Here is a 22,643-nt window from a genome sequence, read left to right on the forward strand (position 1 = left end):
CGGCTCAATAGTTGAAACAGATTAGTGGTATATGGTACTGAAACAATTTTGGCAAAGCTACGGGACTGGTAATAATATTATTAGTAGGCTTTAAGATAACACCTAAACGTAGGACGCTCTATGTAAGGTTTTATGGCGCAAAAGCAACTTATATGGATATCGTTATATCATGGCGCCAACCAACAACACAACAGATCACGCGCGCACTTGGTTGGCTAACGGATGTGACGTTACTCCTAGCAGGCCGTTTCCGAGGTTTGTCAGCGCACAGTGGGCGGTGCTTAACTCTCGGAGGCCATGCCGAGGAACCACGCGTTCTGGGACATGCGTCACTTCCGGTGAACGGTAGTGGCAGAGTTCCTTTTTCGGCTTAGGTATCAGTAAAGGTCTACTTCAGCAAGCCTTTCGTGACGCATGCAATGATTCAAACGTAAAATTGTGCGTGTAGGCTGCCCTATATACACTATTTGATCTGAAACGGGGCTTTTTACTTGGCCGAATATTTCGTTGCAGTTGGCGTTTTAAGCGTAATTGTGCGCGTTTACTTCTCGTCCACGGCACGTGGTTTAGGAGTTTGACAAAGCAATAGTGAGAGAAGAAATTGTGGAAGTATGGCCGCATAGTCCGATATTGACTCGGCGTTTTAAGGGGCCCTAAAGTACTGAAATAATGCCGAGTCCTCTTTTATGGCGTCCTCCGTCGCTCTAAATAGGGACTATTAGCGGTACTACGGAAAGTACGGTATACGGTACGGTAAGTGCGTAATACCGTACCGGTCGAGGACTGCGCATGCGCGAACTTTACCGTGCGGAATGACTTCCCGTACGGCATACTAGGCGGTAAGGCTCGGCTGGCACCGTCCGTCGCGAGCTGAGCTGCACCAAGCCAAAACAGTGAGAAGCTGATGTCGGCCACAGAGTCCACGTCTCGCGTGCTTTTTTTACCATGATAATACCAAGGCAACAGGTTACTTTAAATCATGTTCTGCGGAGCAACGAAATGACAAGTAAACAGTGGCATAAAAAAAAACAGGTAGGTGGCGCCATCTAGTGATGCAGAGATTACTTAGAGGGGGCGCAGAGATCTTATTGCAGTAACTAACTATATTCTACTTATCTGCCGGTGTAAAGTGTCAGCAGCGGTGCAATTGACAAGAAACAAACCCTTTTTTATGTATTGATTAGATAAGGACACCTATGTAACAAAAGCTTCACGTGTTGCAGGACGAAGTGTCACAAGATGTAGCTACTGGCCTTGTGACTGGCGTCTAAGTTTGCCGTAGCCGGGCACTTCTGTAAAAAATAATGCGTGTATAGACAAGCTAAAGCTTTCTAAAAGTATTTGTCAGAATGAATATTTCGCGTTCAGCGCATAATTATTGCATTCTGCAAAGCCCCAATATTAGCCGCTATCATCATTATCACATTACCGTACGCATCGAGCGGCACACGCAGCTAAAGCGTCTTCGGTCATCGCGGTACGTTAGTACGGAACGGTAATACCGTACCGTATACCGCACTTACCGTATCGTAATTCGGCACTGCTAAAACCCTCTAATGTACGGGTGTGGGTCGGTAAAGTCACACACTTAATTAGTGGATCAGCATAGAATACGGCAAATTGGTTTTGAGGAAGCCGGGCGCAAGGTGGAGGAAGGGAAAATTGTCACCCGAAAAATTCGTCCTGGTCCGGGACCAGTACGAATCCTTCTACAACAGTGAGGCTTATTTTCTGAGAAACCCGTATGGGGGTTTCCTTAGTCGCTTCGTGCTACGAGTCGAGTGTGGCGATTTTCCCTCTCAGAACGAAGGATGCGAAGGCCTGAGGTGGCAGCTATTACCGTGGACAACCAGTGGTGCCGTGAAGCTGTCGCTGCCGAACGAGTTCCTCGCCACGCAGGTGTAGTTGCCGACGTCCTCGGGCCGAACGGCGGCGATTCTTAGCGCGGCGCTGGTCTTGGACTGGCCGGACACCGACACGCGGTCACCGCTTTCCAGTTCTCTGCCGTCCCTCTGCCAACTGATGAAGTACGGTCCCAACGTGCCTCTCTTGACGACACATCCGGCGAGAATTTCGTCGCCCAGCGCTACCTCCGGTGGAAACGTGAATTCGAAAACTTTTGGAGGCCCTGAAACGCGACCACAATATGCGAGGTGACGACGTGAACACATTGCTCCAGTCAAGGCGACTGCAATTCAAGGTGCAGCGCTGGAAAGTGGCTTACCGGATCCACGGGCGTATGCCAGGACGACAGCGACAAGGATCAACGTATCCGAAACGTCTCGCATGGCTCCGAAATTGCTAAGTGATGCGCGCTGCCTGAGTGTGCTTAGCGCGGCGCACTCCTGACTGCGCGGCGGACGACTTAAATTGTCGGCAAGCGGGTGGGAACGTCTCGGCAGCGCAATCAGCGCTCGCTGGACAACTAGCGTCATCTAGTGTGCGTTTTACGCACTGCTGCACGCCGGCCACGTGCAGCAGTGCTCTGTGAAACGTGTGGCGGGAGAGAGAAAATGGTTCAACATGAAAAACACATTCCAGCTGCCGTCCTAATGAAGCGGCTATGATAATATTAAGTTTTTTGTCCGATTTAACGTTAATAAAGCATAATATAATAACAATTAGTAGGTTTTACGTCCCGCATCTATCGGGGCAGCCGCAAGGGGAAGGACCGCTCTGAAGAATGTGAACCAACTTCGGCTAATATCCTGCACCAATATCTCAGCGCAACTTTTTTTGTTTGTTTTTGCCTTCCACCCCTATCGCAACGCAGTCGCCACGTCCAGTAGTCGGAACCATAACATAGTAGTCAACAAACAAAAACTTGTGATCAGCTTTGAGCAAATGATTCCTTGGGGAATGCAAAGCCGCGAATGCCTGCATCTTCGCCTCTCTCTGAACAGCATGGGCGAGACGAGAGGCAGTACGAACTGAGACCTGATAAAGCAGCTACAATGCGGCCTTAGATTGACTGTGAAGTTGCCGCTTTTGCGGCGACAAAATCGCAAGTCCAGGTTCTAGGATCCAGGCGACCATCGCTAGGCGTCAGATATGATCATATGATGCTACAGAGTGCAGTTGTACTATCGTCGTCAAGTGAAACGCCAAAAGACAGGGCCACGCAGGGGCGCGTTCTTTCGTTGCTGTTTGCGCCATTACGTGCAGTAGCGGCACGATTTTAGACTTGCACGCTTACGTGAGGCCTCTCATCATCTTTCGCGAGCGCTCTCGAGTCGCCGCTTGCGAAAGGTGTCCTACTCGGTAATACTTTCACTCGCGTTTCGTTTGTACATTGCTATATTATCTTACATCCTCAAAATGTTCGCCCCCCCCCCCCCCCCACCCCTAACTACGAGCTTACCTCGTGGTACTGAAGCCCTGATTTCTGAACAAGGTTATGATTCACTACGTTAAATCTCCGAAGCGAAAGTGTCGTGTTACCGTTGACGACGAGCGGTGCCGTGACGGTGTCGCTGCCGAACGCGTTGCTCGCCGTGCACGTGTAGTTCCCGATGTCGTCGGGGCGGAGGCTCTCGATCCGCAGCGCCGTGCTGCTTTGAGACAGCGCCGACAGGGACAGCCGGCCCGTGGGGCTCAGCTCCGCGCCGTCCTTGCGCCACGCGACGTGGTACGGTCCGGCGCTGCCTTTCTTGACCACGCACAGGGCTATCACTTCGTCTCCCATCGCGAGATTCGAGGGGAAGGACAAGTCGGCCACTTTTGGGGCTTCTGAAAGCATTTGGGCAAAAACGCCCTCTGTTGACCAGTGCTTTCACACCGCGCGTGCAGTTTGGGCAGCCGTGCTTAGTTGTCAGCACTTGTCAGTTTTATAAAAAACGCTTACCGACTGTTGTAGCTGGATTCGCAGAACAGCAGAAAGCCAAGGAGAGAACAAGGAAGCCGTCATTTCTAAGCATGGCGTCCGCAGTCTGAGGGAACTTCGTTTTGCTACTTGGAGTGCGTGTCGAGCACGGGTTAAACGTTGCGTACTCTTTCGAGTCGAACTATACCGCTTATGCGGCGGCGGCGGTTCCCTACATTGAGGCGGATAGGAGAGCGAGAATTGCGCGAATATCGCTCTGACAGTGGACTAGTGGTGTCACCTGGTGTGTGCCCGACAAACGAACCACGCAAGTTCAAAAATGTGGCGCCAACTTCTGCTGCAATCGGAAAAGCCTTCCGCTGAGTGCGAAGTTCTTTCTCAATATGAGCGCCGACCGCGTTCGCCAACAGCTGTATAGATGTACATTGGAACCAACGCACCCGTACAAGTCGCTAAGCTGCGAGAACAATAGTAATAAAGCACCGCGAACGGAAGTAGAGCTCATTTCGGCGGGACGGCCTGCGGATAGACGAAACGGCTCAAGTCTTGAAAGTACACGTGGCGATCGCAAGATCGCCGATGGAATTTTGTTCTAACTTGAAGCAGTAATACTTCAGAAGCCGAATAGTAAATACCAGAAGACTGAAATTTCTCCCTCTTTCTTGATTTTTTTTTTTCAGTGGAAAGAAATCTTACAATAGTGTCATGCAAGAGGCACAGAACTGTGCAGTCATTCGTTTCGCGCACGTCGGGTAGTGAAACGACGCTGTTGTTTGCCTGCGTTTACCGCAGATGATTTGCAGGACGGCAGATGCGCACAAGAGAAATGGTCAAGTTCACGGGATGAGTTTATGAGCGGCTCCACATTCCCACTGCACTCGATGTATCCAAACGCACCGCGTGAAGCCACTGTGTATTTTACGCTGCAGCAGAAATGGGATAGCGAACGGTCAAACATCGTAAACTCCGGACATCGTAAATGAACTACTTCCCCCGCCTCACACCCGCTCTTCTTGTTCACATTTCATTAGGCAGCGTAAAACAGCTCAAGATTTCAAAAAATGATATGGCGTCATCCAGTCAGTACATCGCAGAAATTCAGGCAAACGCAGTCACTGGCGCTGCTGTCACCTATCTCTAGGCAAAAAAATAAAAAAATAAAATAAGAACGTATATAGGAAATGCACAGGCCTGAACTCTCTAGGAATTCTGAGTGTTCACGCGTGGTCATCTACTTTTCAAAGAATTACTTTGCAAATTCCTAATCAGCAGCTCGGCGGAATTTCGCAAGATTGGCTCGGCGGATTTCGCACTGCTACTCCCTTTTGTTTACGAGCGTCCATCTTGTCTGTAGCTGTGGCCTGTTTCAATTATGACTGTGAAAGGCAGGCGTCTACCTCTTCATTAGCGCCAATGAATAACACGCTGTCGAGTCAAAAACGTGTTACTAGGCCCACGGGTCCAGTAACATATGGGCAAGCCATCAAGGCTGTCTTAGAATTTTTCATTACAACGGGCCTAGATTCAAAGCTGTGAACGGGCCCTTTGGGCAAGAACATGTATACTTGTACAATGGCACCCTCTCATCATTACTCCTAACACCACTCCTTTTTTTTCTCCTCTCCCTCTTCCCTCTGAGTAGAGTAGAATGTTATAGAAGGCCAACCAGTTGGGCCAACCACTCTGCGTTTCGCCAATGAATTCATCTCTCTCTCGTCTATAAGTACGAGAGAAAAAAATAAATGCACCAGCATAATTCTGCCCCCCCCCCTCCCTTTCGTTATTGCTGCGTGTATGCATACTATCACCGCGTGCTTCACCTGAAATGGTCAGCGGCAGCGTGAGCGACTCGCTTCCGAAGGCGTTCCTGGCCACGCAGCTGTAGTTTCCAATGTCCTCCACTCGGATGGCGTCGATGCTCAGCATCGTGCTCGTGGCCTTGGTGGCCACGGAGACGCGCCCCGCGCCTCCCCCGATCTCGAGGCCGTCCTTGTGCCAGCTCAGCAGGAAAGGTCCCGGCGATCCCTTCTTCACGGTGCACGTCGCAACGGTGTCTTCGCCCAGAGTGAGGCCGGCCGAGAATCCCGCGCTGTGCAACTTCGGCGATCCTGGAACGTCGCGGATTTTTCTCGCGCATTCCGACTGCATGCAATGCGCGCATGCACTCCCAATCTTCAGCCGTCCTGTGGCAGCATGCTTCGTAATATCTCGCGACTGCTGCCGAGTTAGAAAGCGCAAATCTAATTTCTCCAGCAAGTACGGTATTCGCTGCACTCCCTCACAGTTGTGAACGCGCGTTGTGGTGGGCCTCTTTTCCTTGCCTTAATTGTTTTTCTTTTCGCGTTGTTGACATTCGCAATCAGGGTTTGTTGTTGGTAGTCAACAATTAAATGCACTTTGAACTTACTGTCCGGAAGAAAAGCTTGTGGACTCCATCCAAGAGAAAAACGCTGAATTCAGCGATGTCCTATGGGTATGCATACAACTTCCCATTCGAAGGGGGCCGACTAAATTTCTTCTCTCGCAAGCCTTGGTGTATCGCTCAGTTCCACGTTATATAGGCTGAATTCTACGAAATTCTGATATCCTCGCGTCAGGCGCGGTGCATGAACTTTTGCCCCCAACTGTAAGCGTAGTTTCCGACAGTCGCCGGTGCGCGATCACAGCGTCTGAGTTATTTGTTTTCAGTCTAGCCGCGCAATGAATGTGATTTTAACATTACTTGTACTGTTGTGCAGTAAAATAAGCTCTCTAACTGCATAGTATTTAAGCTCCGAAACAACACAATATCGTTTTTGTGTAAAACGTATGTCGCTCACCTTCCTCCAGAGCCAACGCCCGCCTGAGAGAGAATGCCAACATTAGAAGGACGACGAATTGCTCCGCCATCGAAGGCTTCATAATACTTCGAAATGTTATAAGCAGTGGCGAAGCGAAATCAGCCAGGGCTAACGGTGCGGCGTTTGTTCGAGCAGTGAGCCTCTGCCTTTCTTTGCGCAACCAAGCTGCTTAGAATTTACAAAGCGCACGCTCATGCCAGAGGGAAACGCCACAATTGGAAATAGCGGACAGCTACCGGCACCTGGTGGCAGGTTTTGTAGGCTGGGCAAGCACGGCTTCCCGTGATCCCATGATCTTGGAGGCCACGGCCACAGCCGAGCCTCCGGGTCGGGTTCCGAGATTCGTAACGATTTCATGGCGCGAAATTGAAAAAAAAAAAAGGTTTATGGAAGTACTTTTGCCGAGAGTATCGCGTAATGCTTCTCGAAGCGCCCATGTTCGGAAAACTGCAGTGCAGGTGTTGTTGCGCACAGTCTTGGCTGGGAGGCTGACCACGCCGACCATGTGAACCATGCGAATAGTTCTTGGGCCAGGGTCGCAATGAAGATGCGTTCACGATTCACGAAGTCGCCATTCGTCTTTCTGCCGCGTGTCGAGATGGACGCCTGTCGGTCCTTTTGACTGTTCGCATATGACGATGACCTCTTCGCCAAGTGAAGTATCAAAAGCTTGGCTTCTTCCCAACTGATGCACACGGTATAGGTCAAATAGCGATATGTGTGACGCAATCATGATGCGACTAAAAATATGCCAATTCCTTCTAGATTACATTAAAAAATGTTACCAGTTCAATCCGTTTATAATCCAAACCTACACAAATAATATCGTTCGCGGGTATCTCACTCGGATAGGCTCCACACAGAAGTAGTTCGGACAAAAAGGAGCCTCCTGACTTAATAATAACAAGAAGAATAATGCGACCAGCCGGTATGCAAGGCAGTGTTTTGATGCCGCAACAGCAACCGCAGCAAGGCATTCGTCCTTCATCTCATCGAACAAGGCGCACGCCGACAGCCCCAGCGTTCCACGGCGGCCTCCTGACAAGCGAGCACCCGTGGAATTTCTACTCTTTGCTGTCTTGCACCCCGACAGCGGTGCTCGGATTCTTCGTGGGAGCCGCCTACAGCACGGTTCGAGCACCGCAGATATGACGCGACCGAGCCACTTTTCCGCTATCGCAACGAAGCCGCCCAATTGGCATGGTGTACGTCAACAGCAGCGTGAGACTTGCAGAGATTTCTTCGCCTCCGTCTGCTCTGACGTCATCAGCGACGGACACCGGATTCACGACGACCAGAGCGGGCAGCTGTGGCGATCCTTGATCACGGGCCGCACCGAAGTGGGTATTTGGGGAAGCGACTCCGCGCGATTCGTCGCGTCCTACTACAGGTCTTGCATGGAGATCGCTCCTCGCCGCGGTCCTTCCAGCATTGTCTCGCCAGTGCATTGGTTAAAGTTGCGTGGAAAGGTGCGAGCGTCTTCAAGAGCAGAGAAACCTCCGCCTATATTGTCACTGCCTCCGTGGCCTACAAACTTCCGTCGGTGGCTTACGCCTTTTACGACTTACTGAAATCGGCGATGCTCTTGAAGTCCCAGGCGGCAACAAGCTAGCAGCGGGCCACTCACTGGCCGTCACGACTCTAGTCGACGCTGAACGCGCTCAACATGACCGACTGGTATGTACCCAGGCTCGCTAGCAGTACGTGGCGCGTGTCACACGCGCAGTTTTTCTTCATTCTCACCGCTTTCTACGAGTGCCCCAGTGACTGGAACTCCATAGTGGCTCAAGCCATCAATGCATCTTTGCAATACGTTGACGACTTCGCGAACGCATTCCACCGTCCAAAGAGCGAGGCCTGGACGAAGACTCGTAGATGTCTTCTTGAACTGCAGCGCCGACCTTAGGCGCTAGTGTTCATATTGTGCGTTAACGCGAGTTCTATAAGGTATGTACAGTCAGGTGAAGTTGCAACTGCCGAGCAAAGCCTTTTCATAAGAAGCCAACAAACACTGTCAGTATTTGTTGGCTTTTTATAGTATGACTAATAAAGATCGGGCCCCTCGGTTAACCCCCTTCCTTCTCGTTTAAGCAAAGCCTTTTGCATTTTGTGCGACTGCCTTCTGGTACTTTTGCGTGAGCATGCGGCTCGGGGAAAAGCGGACGGGGAAGTGAGGGACAAGGTTTTATGCTATAGCTGTAAACGAGGCGCAATTCAGAAATGCGTCGCGGGAGCTTACAAATGCTCGCTTAAATAAGTTGTCCGACGTTGCTCTATTGTTGCTTTTCTGTTGCTTTTTCATGGATGGTGGTCTGTACGGCGAAATACTTTGTGTACGTCTCAGAATAGTGGGTCGTCCAGCTGACTCAGGCTGCAGGGTAAATAATCGCTTCGGTTGTCGAAGTCGAGGCAGTCGTAGACGAGGTATTCTATAGCTTCTTCAAACGCCGCAAGGTCATTGAGGCGCCGCAGGACGCGGGCGGTGGACTTCTTTCGTTCCGCAGACCAGGCGTCGCATCAGTTCGCATTTCCAGTTTGGTGTGCCCAGATGGCGAGCCGCGGTTTTGTTTTCGTCCTCGGAGCAGGTCGTGTGCACGGGGCCCGCGATGGGTCGGAGTCGAGTATGTGTATCGCATGAGAAGACACACGATTTTTTTTTCTCGTTCGTCTTTTTTGTATTTTTTGCTGTGGACCGCAATTCTCTTTCTCTTTTTCTTTCTGTTTGACAATATACGGCTGCATTTATTACCTCCGCCACCGTGACCTGATTTCAACGTGACTGCTTCGTCATTAGCGTGTGCTAACCAAATTGCTAGTGCGTTTTTTGGCGACCACTGGCACTTCTTCAATAGCTGCGATATGAGAGAAGATTGGCCACCTAAAGTGCACGCTATCGCGAAATCTCGGCCGAGAAAAACAACACAGAAAAATATTGAAGATCCCACACACTGTGGGAATCGGTGGTGTGGGAAACGTTTTTAAAGGTAGCTCGCTATCGAGCATCGTTTCGGTTTTCGCAAAGCGTTACGTGGTTGTCTAATGTATTAGCAAGACGACGGTGAAGACGATCGCATGACGGTGACGGCAGGCACGATACCTGCTCCGGAAGTTCGACGCGAGTTTACAAGATGCCGATGGTAACATTCTACATAGGTACTGGACGCGCGTTTGCGTGAGAGCAACAGGGATTGTGACGTCATATTCTTGCGTAACCACGTCTACTGGTCTATGTAGAGGACGACAGCATTTGTACTCCAGCAAAGAAACGTTAAAACATATTCTACCTGTGCTCATCATAAAATGAAGGCAGTACAATGTAGCACAGATTCTAAGCAGCGCTAACTGCTGCGAGGAGAGGATTGGGGAATGTGCGCCGATCCCGAAAGCAAGTGCAGTCTAACGCAACGCCCCGAAGTACTAGCTGCTGCGGTAGATTAATGCTAGCATGCGCCAAACGCCTGGGATAGCTAACTGGCTTTGGCACCAGAGAAGTATGCGTAAGGCCCGGTTGGCACAGCCGTCATCCGCCCCGTCTCGTCACGGCACCGGAACCCATGTGAGATCATTTCATCGGCGGTTTCTCTTTTAAACTGGATGAAGCTGTGAGACAGGGCTAGTTGGAGACGTTGGCCGACGCTCAGCAGTATTTGGTTGCGATAGGCGAAGCATTGATAGTGATAGCAAACTGTTGGGCTACACGAAGTATCGCAATTTTATCGGCAGCACAAATTGCAATAGTCACTCGCTGAGTAATTAAATCAACAAGCACGATGCCACGCGCGCACAGGCAGACACGAACACATCTCACTTCGCACCCTTTGCACATATATACGACGCGCGGGCAGCCGTGCTCAGCCAGGGCAGGGCTAAAGGAGGATACGCGCGCTCACCACCTCCTTCTCATCACGCGCTTGATCACGTGATCTCGACAGTTTCGGGACGCGGATGACGGCGCGCATCAAGCAGCCACCCTTTGGGCTCACACTCGCAACCTTTTCCAACAAGCCCACTGCATTGGGCCGGCGGAGCGCGATAGATCTTATCGCACCAGGACTTTGTACGGAACATCATGGCGGCGCCGACGGCGAAACGTCGCCTGGAAGGTCCATTCAGTTGCTATGGCAATCAAAGTAAATTCTGGGGTTTCCCGCGCGAAGGATTTTTGTCCTTACCGCGAAGAAAGGCTAAAGCCAAATTTCGATTTTTTTCTTTTTTCGATTCGTCTACGCGTTCGCGTATTTCACCTGCAATGAGCAGCGGCAAGGTGAGGGTGTCGCTGCCGAAGGCGTTGGCCGCCTTGCAGGTGTAGTTGCCGACGTCCTCCACGCGCACGCCGCCGATGCTCAGCGAGCTTGCGCTAGCCGTGAAGCTCACTGTCACGTGACCGGAGCTCTCCAATGGCGCGCCACCTTTCAGCCACGTCAGCGTGTACGGCCCCGTGGACCCTTTCTTCACGGAGCACGTGGCAACGATTTCTTCTCCCAGAGATACTTCGTCGGGAAAGCCGGCGCTCTGCAGTTTGGGTGTGCCTGTAACATGCGTGTGCGTCCCACCGTTATTCTTTTTTTTTTTTCTGTCACGTCGATGCGACAGCCGTTACATAGTGTCTCGCATTTACCGTTAACTCTCTATAAAATCAGCGATGCAACATTTCCGCGAGTGGCACGCACCTTCAGGTTATCTTGCATGTACGCTAATAAAAAGGAACGTTCATTTGCCCGAGTAGGCTTCTGCAAGTGACACGGAGTGTGCGAGCAATCGCGTGAAATGAAAAAGATAACGGAAAGCGTCAGCTGTCTTACAAGCTTCTTAAATAAATTGAGCAACAAAGGAAAACTTAAGCTTAAATTCGAAGTTGATTAGGCTACCATTTAGAGCGTATAAACGATCGGCACAAAATCGTACAGATTCTAAACGGCTAAGTGATTAGAATCTCGGGGTCTGAAACGGCCTGTAGTTCTTTACGTGTGTCCCAGCTAGCGTAAGCCGTCGGAGGTCTGACGACGGAACACCGTGGGTCTTAAAATCGTATCTTACGCCGTGTTTTTCTAAATATATATATTTTTTTCATTGAACGGCTTGGCTAACGTTAGCTGGGATATCCTATATAAGAGTACATGCTCCGTTCCTCAGCACCTATTGACGTTGTATATATTGGCTATGTAATCTTTAAATAATGTATATTCAGCGGCCGGGCGCCAGTATAGTTGCGAACCAAGCTCGCGCCTCGACGTTTATGGGAACAGATCCCGAGTGTTCTGATTCATGACCACGGAAAGTAAAAATCACTCACCCTGTTCCCAAGCACTTGTGAATACAAGCCACACTGTGATGAGAAGAGTCGTTACAAACGCTTGCAACGGCAAAAGCATGTCTTCGGTTGCTTTCGTCAAACAGGACTCCTTGCACTCTTAAATGCGTGAATCTGTCGACGTCGAGAGAAAGACGTACAGTGGAGAGGAGAATGAAACGCGTTCATTTGGAGACTCGGACAACTACCGCCATCCGGTGAAACGTACGGAAACTATGTAAAACAAGTGAACGGCGCGGAATATTCAAGCGCTTCGCAAACTGTCGGGTCATTCAGTGAGGACGTACAGACGCTCGCACTTTAGTTGGTCAGAAGATGGCGTTACGAATGAGGAACAAACAAAAAGAAGAGGAAAGATAAGATGAAAGAAATGTGCGCTTGTTACTGGCGCGATACGAATTCGCGTTACCACCGCCGTTGATGTGCCCTCAATATACACATACACTGTGTGCTACTAAATAGGTTGCCAGGCCGTCGTAGGGAATGGGGTTGAGTTAGCTATGTGTACGTACACAAGGTCGAGCGTTGCTTCCTTGGTGCTCCTTGCGTCTGCTGCTAAGAGGTACCGGCAGAATTACGAACAGTAGGCGTGGACAGTGGCCCATCCCCTTTGTGTATTTCGAAGTACACCTGGGGCAAGTGCCGGCGGAAACAGTGCCGATATGCGGCCGTGACGCTCACCTGTCACTGCCAGGTGCGCGGAGTATTCGGCGCTTCCGGCCGCGTTGCGGGCCACGCAGGTGTAGTTGCCGCTGTGCTCGGCCGAGATGTCCACTATGCTCAGCGTCGACAGCGGCCCGCCCTTGTGCGAGGCCACCGCGACGCCTGCGGTGGGCTCCACGACGAGGCCGTCTTTCGTCCAGAACAGTTCGAACGGGCCCGCGCTTCCCTTTTTGACCACGCAGCTGACGGCGACGGTGTCTCCGGGCGAGAGGTTCCCGGGAAACCTAAATTCCTTGATCTTTGGAGGCTCTGGAAGGCAGCGCGGTGCGCAAGGTCATTGCTGCCGGAGCGGCTATCCGCGCGTGAATGATGCGCAGAATGTGAAACGGTTGAGAAGGCGAGGACTGTTAAGTCCAAGCCCTACTAGATATCGCGCTAAAGCAGCGTCTTTTGAAAGGTCCTGCTGATCTCACGCGCCTTCAGAAAAATAGTATTGGTTCAATGTACCACAGTCTGTTTTGGAGCTACAAGGTTTATAAACGCGTTAGTTCATGATCGCGCCATTATATTTCATATGACATAGAGCCGCGTAGCGACAACTTTTAAGAAAGTTTTCGAGGGCATTTTTACTCAGTTGAAGGTTTGAGCGGGATGGCGTTTTTAAAGGACACTAAAGAGAAACACAACATCAGTTTAGACTGTATAGACTATTTTTCTACATACTATTTTCGTTGACCTCGCTATAGTAGGTGGTGTACTGGAAGATAAAGTGAATTTGAAATTTCATTTGTTTTTATTTCGCGCCAAAGCTCCAGTGCCGGTACGTCGGTGGCACGACGTGCGTCAAGGAATCCGAGTTAATGTTTTGTATTTCGGCCGTGTCGGCCCAGCAAAATTTCTCGAAACTTGGCAAGTTCATTGATTGAATATTTTCGTATACAATGCGCTCCACCAATAAGAAATGAGCAGCGGCTGTCAAAATTTATGACATGGCGGCGAGCTAGTATGCGAAATTCATGGCGGCGGCGCCACCCGTCTCTCTTTTCTTTTTTCGTCTGTTCTTTCTTCGTAGGCCTCCTCTCACGGTGAGAGGAGGCCTAGTGGATTTTTTTGGTATTGTGTAAGGATAATTTACAAATACAGGTCAAATAAGTTTTCGCTTTAATGTCCCTTTAAATCTCCTAATTTCGGAGAGTTTCCATCCATGCCTGCTGTTAAAAAGTTTCTGTTTCAAACAAGAGCAGCACCCGGTCTCAAAGAGATCGGTGTTGCGACACCAGGAACACCCGGGTGTCGAACATCGAAATTTCTCTGGGCATTACGTCACGGAAACGCCCATGAACTTGTCTCGGCATACAAGTCAGCACAAGACACCCGCTCTAATTTTCGACCCAATCTTCGATACTATTCTCTATCTTTCTCGCTCTCGTTGCGCAAGCTGCTCAAATAGTGCGTCTGCATAGGCCTCGGCAAGAGAGGATGTGGCTTTTCAGAGACGCGCAATGCACGAGAAAAGGAAGAGAGGATACGAGAGCGTACCTGTAGACTGCACTAGGCATCTTGTAGTCGAAGCAGTGAGAACGCACAGGATCAAACGTCTGGCTAGCGTGTCGCGAAGCATTGCTCGTAACGTCGTTGTACCGCTTGCGAGCAATCTTTCCTGCCAGGCAACCTTCGTCCTGGCTGACTGAAGAGGAATTGAGCCGTGCGAATAAAAGTACAGTCAGGGGGGGCTCTCGAGCATCGCAGGCCGATGGACAACTAACGCCGTCTGGTGCCGACTGTGCGAAACGTAAAACGCGCGGAGAACTGAAGCGCGTGCAGACGAGCGCATTTTCGTCGGAAGCAGACGACAATGCTTCAAGCCTCTGCGGCAGCACGAAACATTGGGTAAGGACTCAAACTGAAAGATGCAAATGTCGAAGCGCCTTCCAGTCATGCCGTTCACGTACTTACAACCGGTGCAGTATTCGAATATCTCTGTTTGCCTCCTTAATATCATGTTCAGTACGCCGGCGAAATCAGTCTCCTTGCGAGAGAACGCTCCCTTGTCTGCCTCAACGAAAGCACGTGATTCCGGCATGTTGTCGGCGCATTCAGGAAGGTCACCGCCAAAAGTGGCAGATATGAGACATCTGGCTGTCACATATCTGCCTGTGACATATCTGTAACATATATCTGAGATGATACAAATTTTCGAAGTAATGAAAACCTTGCAGGTAGCAGGCTTTAAAAGATGACGCACAATTGTCAAGGAAAGCAGCTAATGAAAAGGAACGCATAGAAACAAATGATGCGCGATACACATTATTGATTTGAAAGAAATAAATATCTGAAGCGTATAGCACATTCAGGAGTACCCAGCTGGACACCATGTGCTCTTGGCAACAGCAGATGTGCAACAAACCAAAGCGAACATGCGGAGACTAGCTGCCGGAAGAGCCTGCCCTCCTACACACACACGCACACTTGATCAAGGTACCTGTACACATCGCTAACTTGTTTGCGTGGCAGCTCTGGAAACATTTCCCGGTTGAGGCCCCATTAGACTTTCTGCTGAGCAAGCCGCTAATGCACAAAACCATAAAGCATATAGGGGAAATTTAACCAACGTGCAGAAACAATAAGGAATGGGGTAGGCTTTCGCCGTTCACATCCTTGCAGTCGTAGGGAAGTCACAATTACATTCCTTTTTCCTTTGTTGCTGCAATACCTTCAATCGCAATGAATGATATGCAATACGTTACAGAAAATTCACTATATACATTGTAGTGTAAGCGTTTCCTTACTAGGTTGCATGTTTGCGCCGATGGCGTGTTTCGTATAAGTGCGTATGCGTGACTAGTACACATAATCACACAATCAGAAAAACGTGACTTGGAAAACTTCCGCCTCCGCCCTGCGTAAATACTCAGAGATGAAACTCGCACCAACGAGCGCGCTCCCGGTTTAGTGCTCCAATTATGCAAACAAATTAGGGCTCACCGGATACGGTCAGAGGCACCGTAACACTGGCCGTAGACGCCCCGTAAGAAACGGCACAAGTGTAGTTTCCGATGTCCTCGCGTCGCACGTCGCTTATGCCCAGAGTGATGCTGCTTTTAGACGCCCGGTGAAAAGACACTCGACCGTTGGCAGAGAGATCGTCACCGTCGTTTTCCTTCGTCCAGGTCATACGAAGGCCTTCGCCATGCCAGCTTGCTTTAGGTACAAAGCAGCTGGCTATGGCGTCGTCCCCCAAAGCCAGGTTCGGCTGGAAGCCGCTGGTCTGCGGCTCGGGCGCGTTGACTGCAGGGAGAAATTTCGAGCGCGATACAAGGAGCTGAGACGGTGTTACAAGCGTGCCCGGTGATTCGTGACATTATTAAATTCCACGTACCGTCGGAAGACGCAGCGTTGGGCCGGTTCGCGGCTATCAAGACGACCGCAGCGGTCGCAGTCCACCTCCATAACGCGTTTGTGAACGCACTTTCGTGGAGCGCATCCATCGCCAAAGACGAGGACAACTTGGTGCCCGAAGCTCGTAGGAAGTACGTCCGTCCAACAGCGCGAGTGAAACGGCTATGCATTCAAGAGAAAAGCGGCATTTCAAGTGACGCGCTGTTGCGCACCCGCAGACGACTAGCGCCACGTCGTGATCGGTTTGAGAACTATCTCGTGGGAAACGCAACGCGCGAAACTCAAGTGCGATGCCGAACGACTGGTGCGCTTCGGTTCAGCACGAGCCTGAGCGTTTAACGGCCAGCGTCGGAGACAGACTACGTAGACAGCAAAGGGGGCAGCGTCGAGCCCAAGCAATGCGCAAGTAATTGAATGCGTCCGGAACCGTCCAAAAGATGATGATGGATGGATAGTTGCTAAGGGGGCGCTGGCTTGCGCCACTAAGCTCTTTCCTCTTTCTTTTGTTTTTGCTGAATCGCACACGCAGTTATCTCTGTATAATTTTATTTTCTGTAACAGAATAAATGCCCAGCATCAGACGTTCTGAGCCATTATTGGGAACTTCGTTTTTGTACTCCTCGGTTGTTTGCGGTCTCCGTACGTTTCCCACCAAACCCGCAACCGCCTTTAGACGCTGCCGCGATATGACGCCACCTCGCGGCAATGGAAAAAAAGTAAAGAAGAAAATCACACGTTATCTCTGTATTGTAATTATTGACGCTTGCTAACCTATGAAAAACACACCGTAGCTTAACGTAAGACAGATAGGAAAGCGTTACTACGTTTCACTGTGCGCAGACGACCTTCCCGTCGGGTTTCAAAGCTTCCTGATAAGCCGCCATCTTGTTCGGACAGCAAAGTAGCCTACATCGTGTTTATGACTTCGATGCTGTCTTGGCAAAGCTGTCTTCTTTGACGGCTTAATCAGTGCTGGAACGAAGCTTAAGACGATGGCCACTGTCCGCTTAGCCATCCATCTACGTCGAGATTATATACACTCAGATGCTCGCGTCTGTTGACGTCTTCACGAGCACTGAAAGTGAGAAACCTTAGTTGCCCGCTTAGCGCCCGTCTTTCAGCCCGGGCTGGCGTCTCGAATTCCGGCTCTCGTGGTCGACGCTCGCGCACTTGTATTTCATGCTGCACGTGCTCATTTTATCCTGCACGAGCTGTCGCGCGATAAACGTTACAAGCGCTCTCGTAACAGGTACGTAGGACGAGTGACGTAGAGAGAGAGAGAGAGAGAAACAAAAATAGCAATGTTCTCGTTCAGGTAGCGCACAGACCCAGATAATATTGCCTCGTTACCAAGCCCGGCTTTCGCTGCTATCGAGAAAACCATAGAAAAAATAAGAAGGGAGCACGGCCGCTTTGAGCAACGGTAAACACCGCCCGTCGGGCAGGCAGTGTAAGTGCGTGTTGACTTGAAAGTTGATGACGGTAAACCAGTTCCCATTGCCACCTCGCTTACTTTGTGCGCGTCTTCTCCGCTGGATATATGCATCACATCATGCCACATGTTCACACCTTCGCATCATTCATCTTCACGGTTACCAACCTCTAAAGTAAACGTGCTCAGTTCGCTGTTCTACTGCTGAGCACAAGATGACGCCGTCGATCCACGGCTGCAGCGGCCGCATTCAGATGAAACGTGCAAGGGAAAAAAAGAAAGGAAAGAAAAATCACTCGTGTGCCGAGCAGCCCCTGCAACTGGTCGGAATAGGACCAGCAGGAGGACAGCGACGGGACGTGGAACAGCGACGCCGCAGCTGCAGCAGTCCGTAGGTTTGGTTCTGGGTTCGGCTCCCTCTGGCAGCCACCGTATTCTTCCGCTTTATTTTTCTTTGCTTCTTTCAAGCTTCCTGTGGGTGTTACTAAACATGCACGCGAGCACCTCGGTTTCGTTTTTCCATCTCGCTGGGAGCTGTTGGGGTGTCGTGAAAAGAACGCACCTTTTGTAATCGCTGCTTCTCGGCCATATTGCAGATCGGCAGCTTGCTTTCCCACTGAAACTTGTGCATGGCGCTGCTAATCGTGCGCGCGGGCGCATAGTCGCACGGAAGTTTTCATATTTCGCAAGCCATCTGAACCCCCTCCCCCCCCCCCCCCCCAAAAAAAAAGCATACATGTGTGCGTGCGTTTCTGAAAACATCTCATTTTGACGTCTCTTACCAGCCGATACATCTCCATAGTTGACGTCGCATCTTAACAGTTCGAACAATTTAAAAGAACTAATTTTAGGCAGTTATTCGGATGTCATAAAAATTTACTGGCTGCTTCTCAACTTGACTCCGAACGACATGCACTAGGTCTTATTAGCATAGAGTGATCTTTACATATATATATATATATATATATATATATATATATATATATATATATATATATATATATATATATATATATATATATATATATATATATATACACACACACACACACACTTCGTGCACGTAGGACCAGTCAAAATGTTCGAGCTTCGTAGGCTGTATACCTTGTACGACGAGCGGCGCCGTGAAGCTGTCGCTACCAAAGGAGTTCCTCGCTACGCAAGTGTAGTTGCCGACATCTTCGGGACGCAGGTTAGCAATGCGCAGAGTTACGCTCCCGCTGAACTGCGCGGACAGCGAGACCCGATCGCTGTTCTCCATATTTTTGCCGTCCTTCAGCCACGCCATGTGGTGCATTCCAGCGTCGCCCTTCTTAACCGAGCAGCTCACCAATACGTGCTCGCCCAGTGTGGCTTCCGGCGGAAATGAAAATTCCCTGAGAATGGGCACTGCTGCACAGAAACGATCATGTTAATTAGCCAATGGAAAATAGGTGCCAAATTCCGAACAGGAAATGTTGCGCCCTTACCGTCTTCTCTGGCCATGGAGCGCTGTGGCGTCAGTAACAGAAGCGCGAGAATTATTGTCATCAAACATTTACTTGGCTCCGCTAGAACCTTCCCGGTAACTCGTACCACAGCCTTCATTCCGCTAGCACTCGACTTTCGAAACTGACTGATTGGCACCGCGCGGAAAATGCATCTCAAGACGTGCGGTTTGCAACGGACAACTAGCGGCGTCTAGGAGGTAAAAAATCAACTTTATAGGTGCTTTCAGCACGGCCTCCAAGATTCGTAGCACATTGCGTGCACAATCTCGAGGGCTCATGTATTCCGGAAATACCGCGTTGCGTTACATACGACGCTTCATCGCAGGATACAGCGGGAACGAATCGCAAAACGTTGGCGGAAACGCTAAACAAAACCATACTATGCATTGCCGCAAAACGCGGCAACCATTCAAGCAACCCAAGTCTTCAGCACTGATTTGGCGTTCTGCCGCGTAGCACTAGGTGGCGTGTTCGACTCCCGGTCGCATTTCGATGCCGGCGAAATGCGTATTTTGATTTCGGTGCACGCTTCTTAGAAGCCCGGGTGGTCACAATTAATCGGGAGCACTCCTCCACGACGTCTCTCGTAAACCCAGTGTTGCCTTGGGGCGTTAAATACAACCAGTCAATCAATCAATCAATCAATCAATCAATCAATCAATCAATCAATCAATCAATCAATCAATCAATCAATCCAAGTGCGCTGTGGGCTACTTTAACATTGTAGCGCGAATTAAGAGCGTGCTTTCCACAGGCAAGTCATCCCGCTCCCTATGCATTTCGCCCGTTACCGTTGACAACGAGTGGTGCGGTGAAGCTGTCGCTGCCGAACTCGTTCCTCGCGGTGCAGGTGTAGTTGCCCACGTCCTCGGCTCGGAGGCTGGCGATGCGAAGCGAGGCGCTGCTCCTGGACTGGGCGGAGACGGAGACGCGGTCGCTCTGCCTCACTTCCTCTCCGTCCCTGTGCCACGTGATGGGATAGGCGCCTGCTGGGCCCTTCTTGACTACGCACACGACGATGATCTCTTCGCCCAGCGACACTTCGGGCGGAAATGAGAATTCCCTCAGCTTCGGAGGCGCTGGAATTGGGAGGAGGGGGCGAGTCACGGAACATCGGACGCGCGAGTTCAATTAGCCACCAGAAAGTTGCCGGCTATTTACCGATAAACATAAAAACGATGATGTCGATTCAGCGCTTACCATCTGCTTCAGAAATCATCATTGTCGCAGAGAGAGTCATTGCCAGCAGGACGCACTGGTTCATAATTTCCGGTTTCTTTACTAATCAGTGCGATTAAGAACACGAGGGTCCAACGTCACCAGGCCCACGACTGAACTTCAGGTGCGAAGCAGACTTGGGGGAACGAGACTGGGTCCGTAACACCGGCGCAAGAAGTGATGGGGAGCGACTCCACGCTACGCTCCGACAGACGCAGATTTCAAACTTCGAGCGTCGCGGACAACTAGCGCCGTCTGTCGGCAATATCCACAGCCTCGGCGAATTCTCGCTATCCCGTGCAAGCAGGCGCGCACCGCCGGCGGCGGCGAGCTTGAACCGATTGTAACGCGTTGAAATACGACAATGATGGGCGAGACGAACGAGATGCAGACTCGTTGCGGTTTGTTGGCCCAATCAGACCGTTGTCTTCACGGGCAAAGATCGACTGGCGCGTAGCGAAATCTAACAAACCGCCTTCGCGTCCTGGCGGGACTCTGTTTACACCCACACCCATACTGAAAGGGGCCATGTAGCACCCACTCCAACGACATACAAAGCAAGTCGTATTACGAATTCGTAACGACTAGTTACTTTTTTCTTGAGAGAGTTGCATTGAGAGTCGCAGGAAGTTGCATTTTCCAAATGTATTGTCGCCGTCCCTAGAAGAATACACAAAAGATGTCCTCTTCGATACTCCGGACGCGCAAGCACTGCTTGCTGATAATAATATAGGTAAGGCAGACCGCCTGCCGTCCCTGTTGCGATATCACAGGTAGCTTCGAAGGTGTCCGCGATTGCAACAATAGGAGGGACGCTAGAATGCAGCGATTTGCTGGTTACCTGCAAATAGCGCGGACAAGCTTGCGAATAGAACTCGCCCGGTATATTATATATACGGTACCAATGTTTTCGATCCAACATTTGGGGTTGCGCGAAACAGTGAGCCAAATCATTATCCCGAAATATCACGCACTTAGGTGCTTTCCTGCACGGCGTATGAATTATCCGTCCGAAAATGGGAGGTACAAACGTGTCCATAGTGTTAAGTGATAGCTGTAGCTTAAAAATGACAAAAAAAAAAAAGGACCACATCGCCATGCGCGCAATTGAACCACACATCATTAACGACTATAGTCGGTCATACCGGCCACATAAAGTGACAGTGGGACAGTTTAAGGGCGATTAAATCACTTCGCTAACAATAATATAGCAAGCTTGCAGAAAGCTTGTTTTTGCAGCGTAGAAAACATTAGCTTTGAGAAGCCGTGCAAGCTTACAGTGCGTGTTAGAAAACTAGAACACTCGATCGCACATTATTTGGTCGTGCACATAATAACACTTGCTCGAACCGCGTTTGCCAGAGATTCTTAATACGTTTGAAATTACTGTGTTTGCATCACGGTAATCAGTCCTGTAAGGGAAATCAGTACCCGGTTAATTACGTATCGGCCGGCCACGCCTCGATCCTCCCCCCAGACGCCCAACGTGCGTAGCATATGAAACGTGAAGTCACGCTAAGCTTCGTTGTTAGCGTTCCTTTCTATGCTACAAGTGCGTATGAGCGTACGCAACCGATTCGTTTTTACGTTTCACAGCGCAATAACTACAACACGTGTTCCGAAGAGGCACGTCTTGCGACAGCCCACACGCCTCTTCGCAACCGCCACCAAATTATTTGCGTTTTGATCAGCGGAAAATCACCGAATGCGATTTCCGCAGCTGTGCCACCGCAGAGCTTCTGCAGCGAGAATGAAGGTTTTTCTGCGTCTCACATGCTTTCAAGTACGGTCAGTCATTTGATTTGGCCTTTGGTTTCACATAAGTATAACGATGCAAAGTCGTGACGCGTTGTTTTCGTCCTTAATTTAGGTCACACAGTTCGTAGAAGCATAAAACGCTAGATTATATATGCCGACGTCAAAGGAGTCATTGAGTGCGTTGCTTCCCTAGTGACAGTTTTCACGTGACGTCACAGACCCAGCTTTTCGCCGTGCCGGTGCACCAGCATGGCGGCTACGATGGCATCAGTGCAAGCCATCGCATTGATGTTTTTCACATGCCGTCACGGACCCGGCTTCTCACTCTGCCTGTGCACCAGCATGGCAGCTACGATGACGTCATCGCAATTCACCTGCGACCAGGAGCGGCAAGTTCAGGGCGTCGCTCCCAAAGGCGTTGCTAGCCTCGCAAGTGTAGTTCCCGACGTCCTCCACGCGGACGCCGTCGATGCTCAGGGCGGTGCTGCTACTTTTGACGCTCACGGTCACGTGGTCGGAGCTCTCGACCGGTGCACCGCCCTTCAGCCACGTCAACGCGTACGGTCCCGCGGATCCTTTCTTCACGGAGCAGGTTCCAACGATCTCTTCGCCCAGAGAAACTTGCGCTGGAAAGCCGGTGCTCTGTAGCTTGGGGGCGCCTGAAACGTGCGCTTGCTCTTCGTCATCGTTCGCTTTGCCTCCTTAGCGT

The 22,643-nt window shown here is 50.4% G+C and overlaps 2 protein-coding genes across 11 annotated transcripts in view; both read right to left on the reverse strand.

The window, feature by feature from the left end:
- The window catches only part of LOC142592743 (cell adhesion molecule Dscam1-like), a 187,397-nt gene that overhangs the window by 88,954 nt on the left and 75,800 nt on the right, over nucleotides 1–22,643 (reverse strand). The window contains exons 1-2 of one of the 10 annotated variants that reach the window (XM_075704367.1): nucleotides 14,177–14,275; nucleotides 12,656–12,946 (exon numbers count right to left, since the gene is read on the reverse strand). The exons of 7 other annotated variants lie outside the window; for them this stretch is intronic. In XM_075704367.1, coding sequence (XP_075560482.1) covers nucleotides 12,656–12,946; nucleotides 14,177–14,258 — 373 coding nt within the window. In that variant the 5' untranslated portion in view covers nucleotides 14,259–14,275. Of the gene's footprint in view, nucleotides 1–1,840; nucleotides 2,129–2,224; nucleotides 2,304–3,441; nucleotides 3,730–3,844; nucleotides 3,933–12,655; nucleotides 12,947–14,176; nucleotides 14,276–22,643 lie in introns of those variants that run through there. 2 more of the 10 variants (XM_075704372.1, XM_075704374.1) reach the window with 2 other exon arrangements.
- Nucleotides 4,276–12,077, reverse strand: LOC142557885 (protein CEPU-1-like). Its single transcript, XM_075670092.1, has 4 exons — nucleotides 11,957–12,077; nucleotides 10,908–11,192; nucleotides 5,644–5,931; nucleotides 4,276–4,280 (listed from the first exon to the last, which is right to left on the reverse strand). The coding sequence occupies exons 1-4, from the start codon at nucleotides 12,033–12,035 to the stop codon at nucleotides 4,276–4,278; spliced, it is 657 nt and encodes a 218-aa protein (XP_075526207.1). The 5' UTR covers nucleotides 12,036–12,077.

Source organism: Dermacentor variabilis, chromosome 9, assembly GCF_050947875.1.
Source record: "Dermacentor variabilis isolate Ectoservices chromosome 9, ASM5094787v1, whole genome shotgun sequence".
Classification (NCBI taxonomy): Eukaryota; Metazoa; Arthropoda; class Arachnida; order Ixodida; family Ixodidae; genus Dermacentor; species Dermacentor variabilis.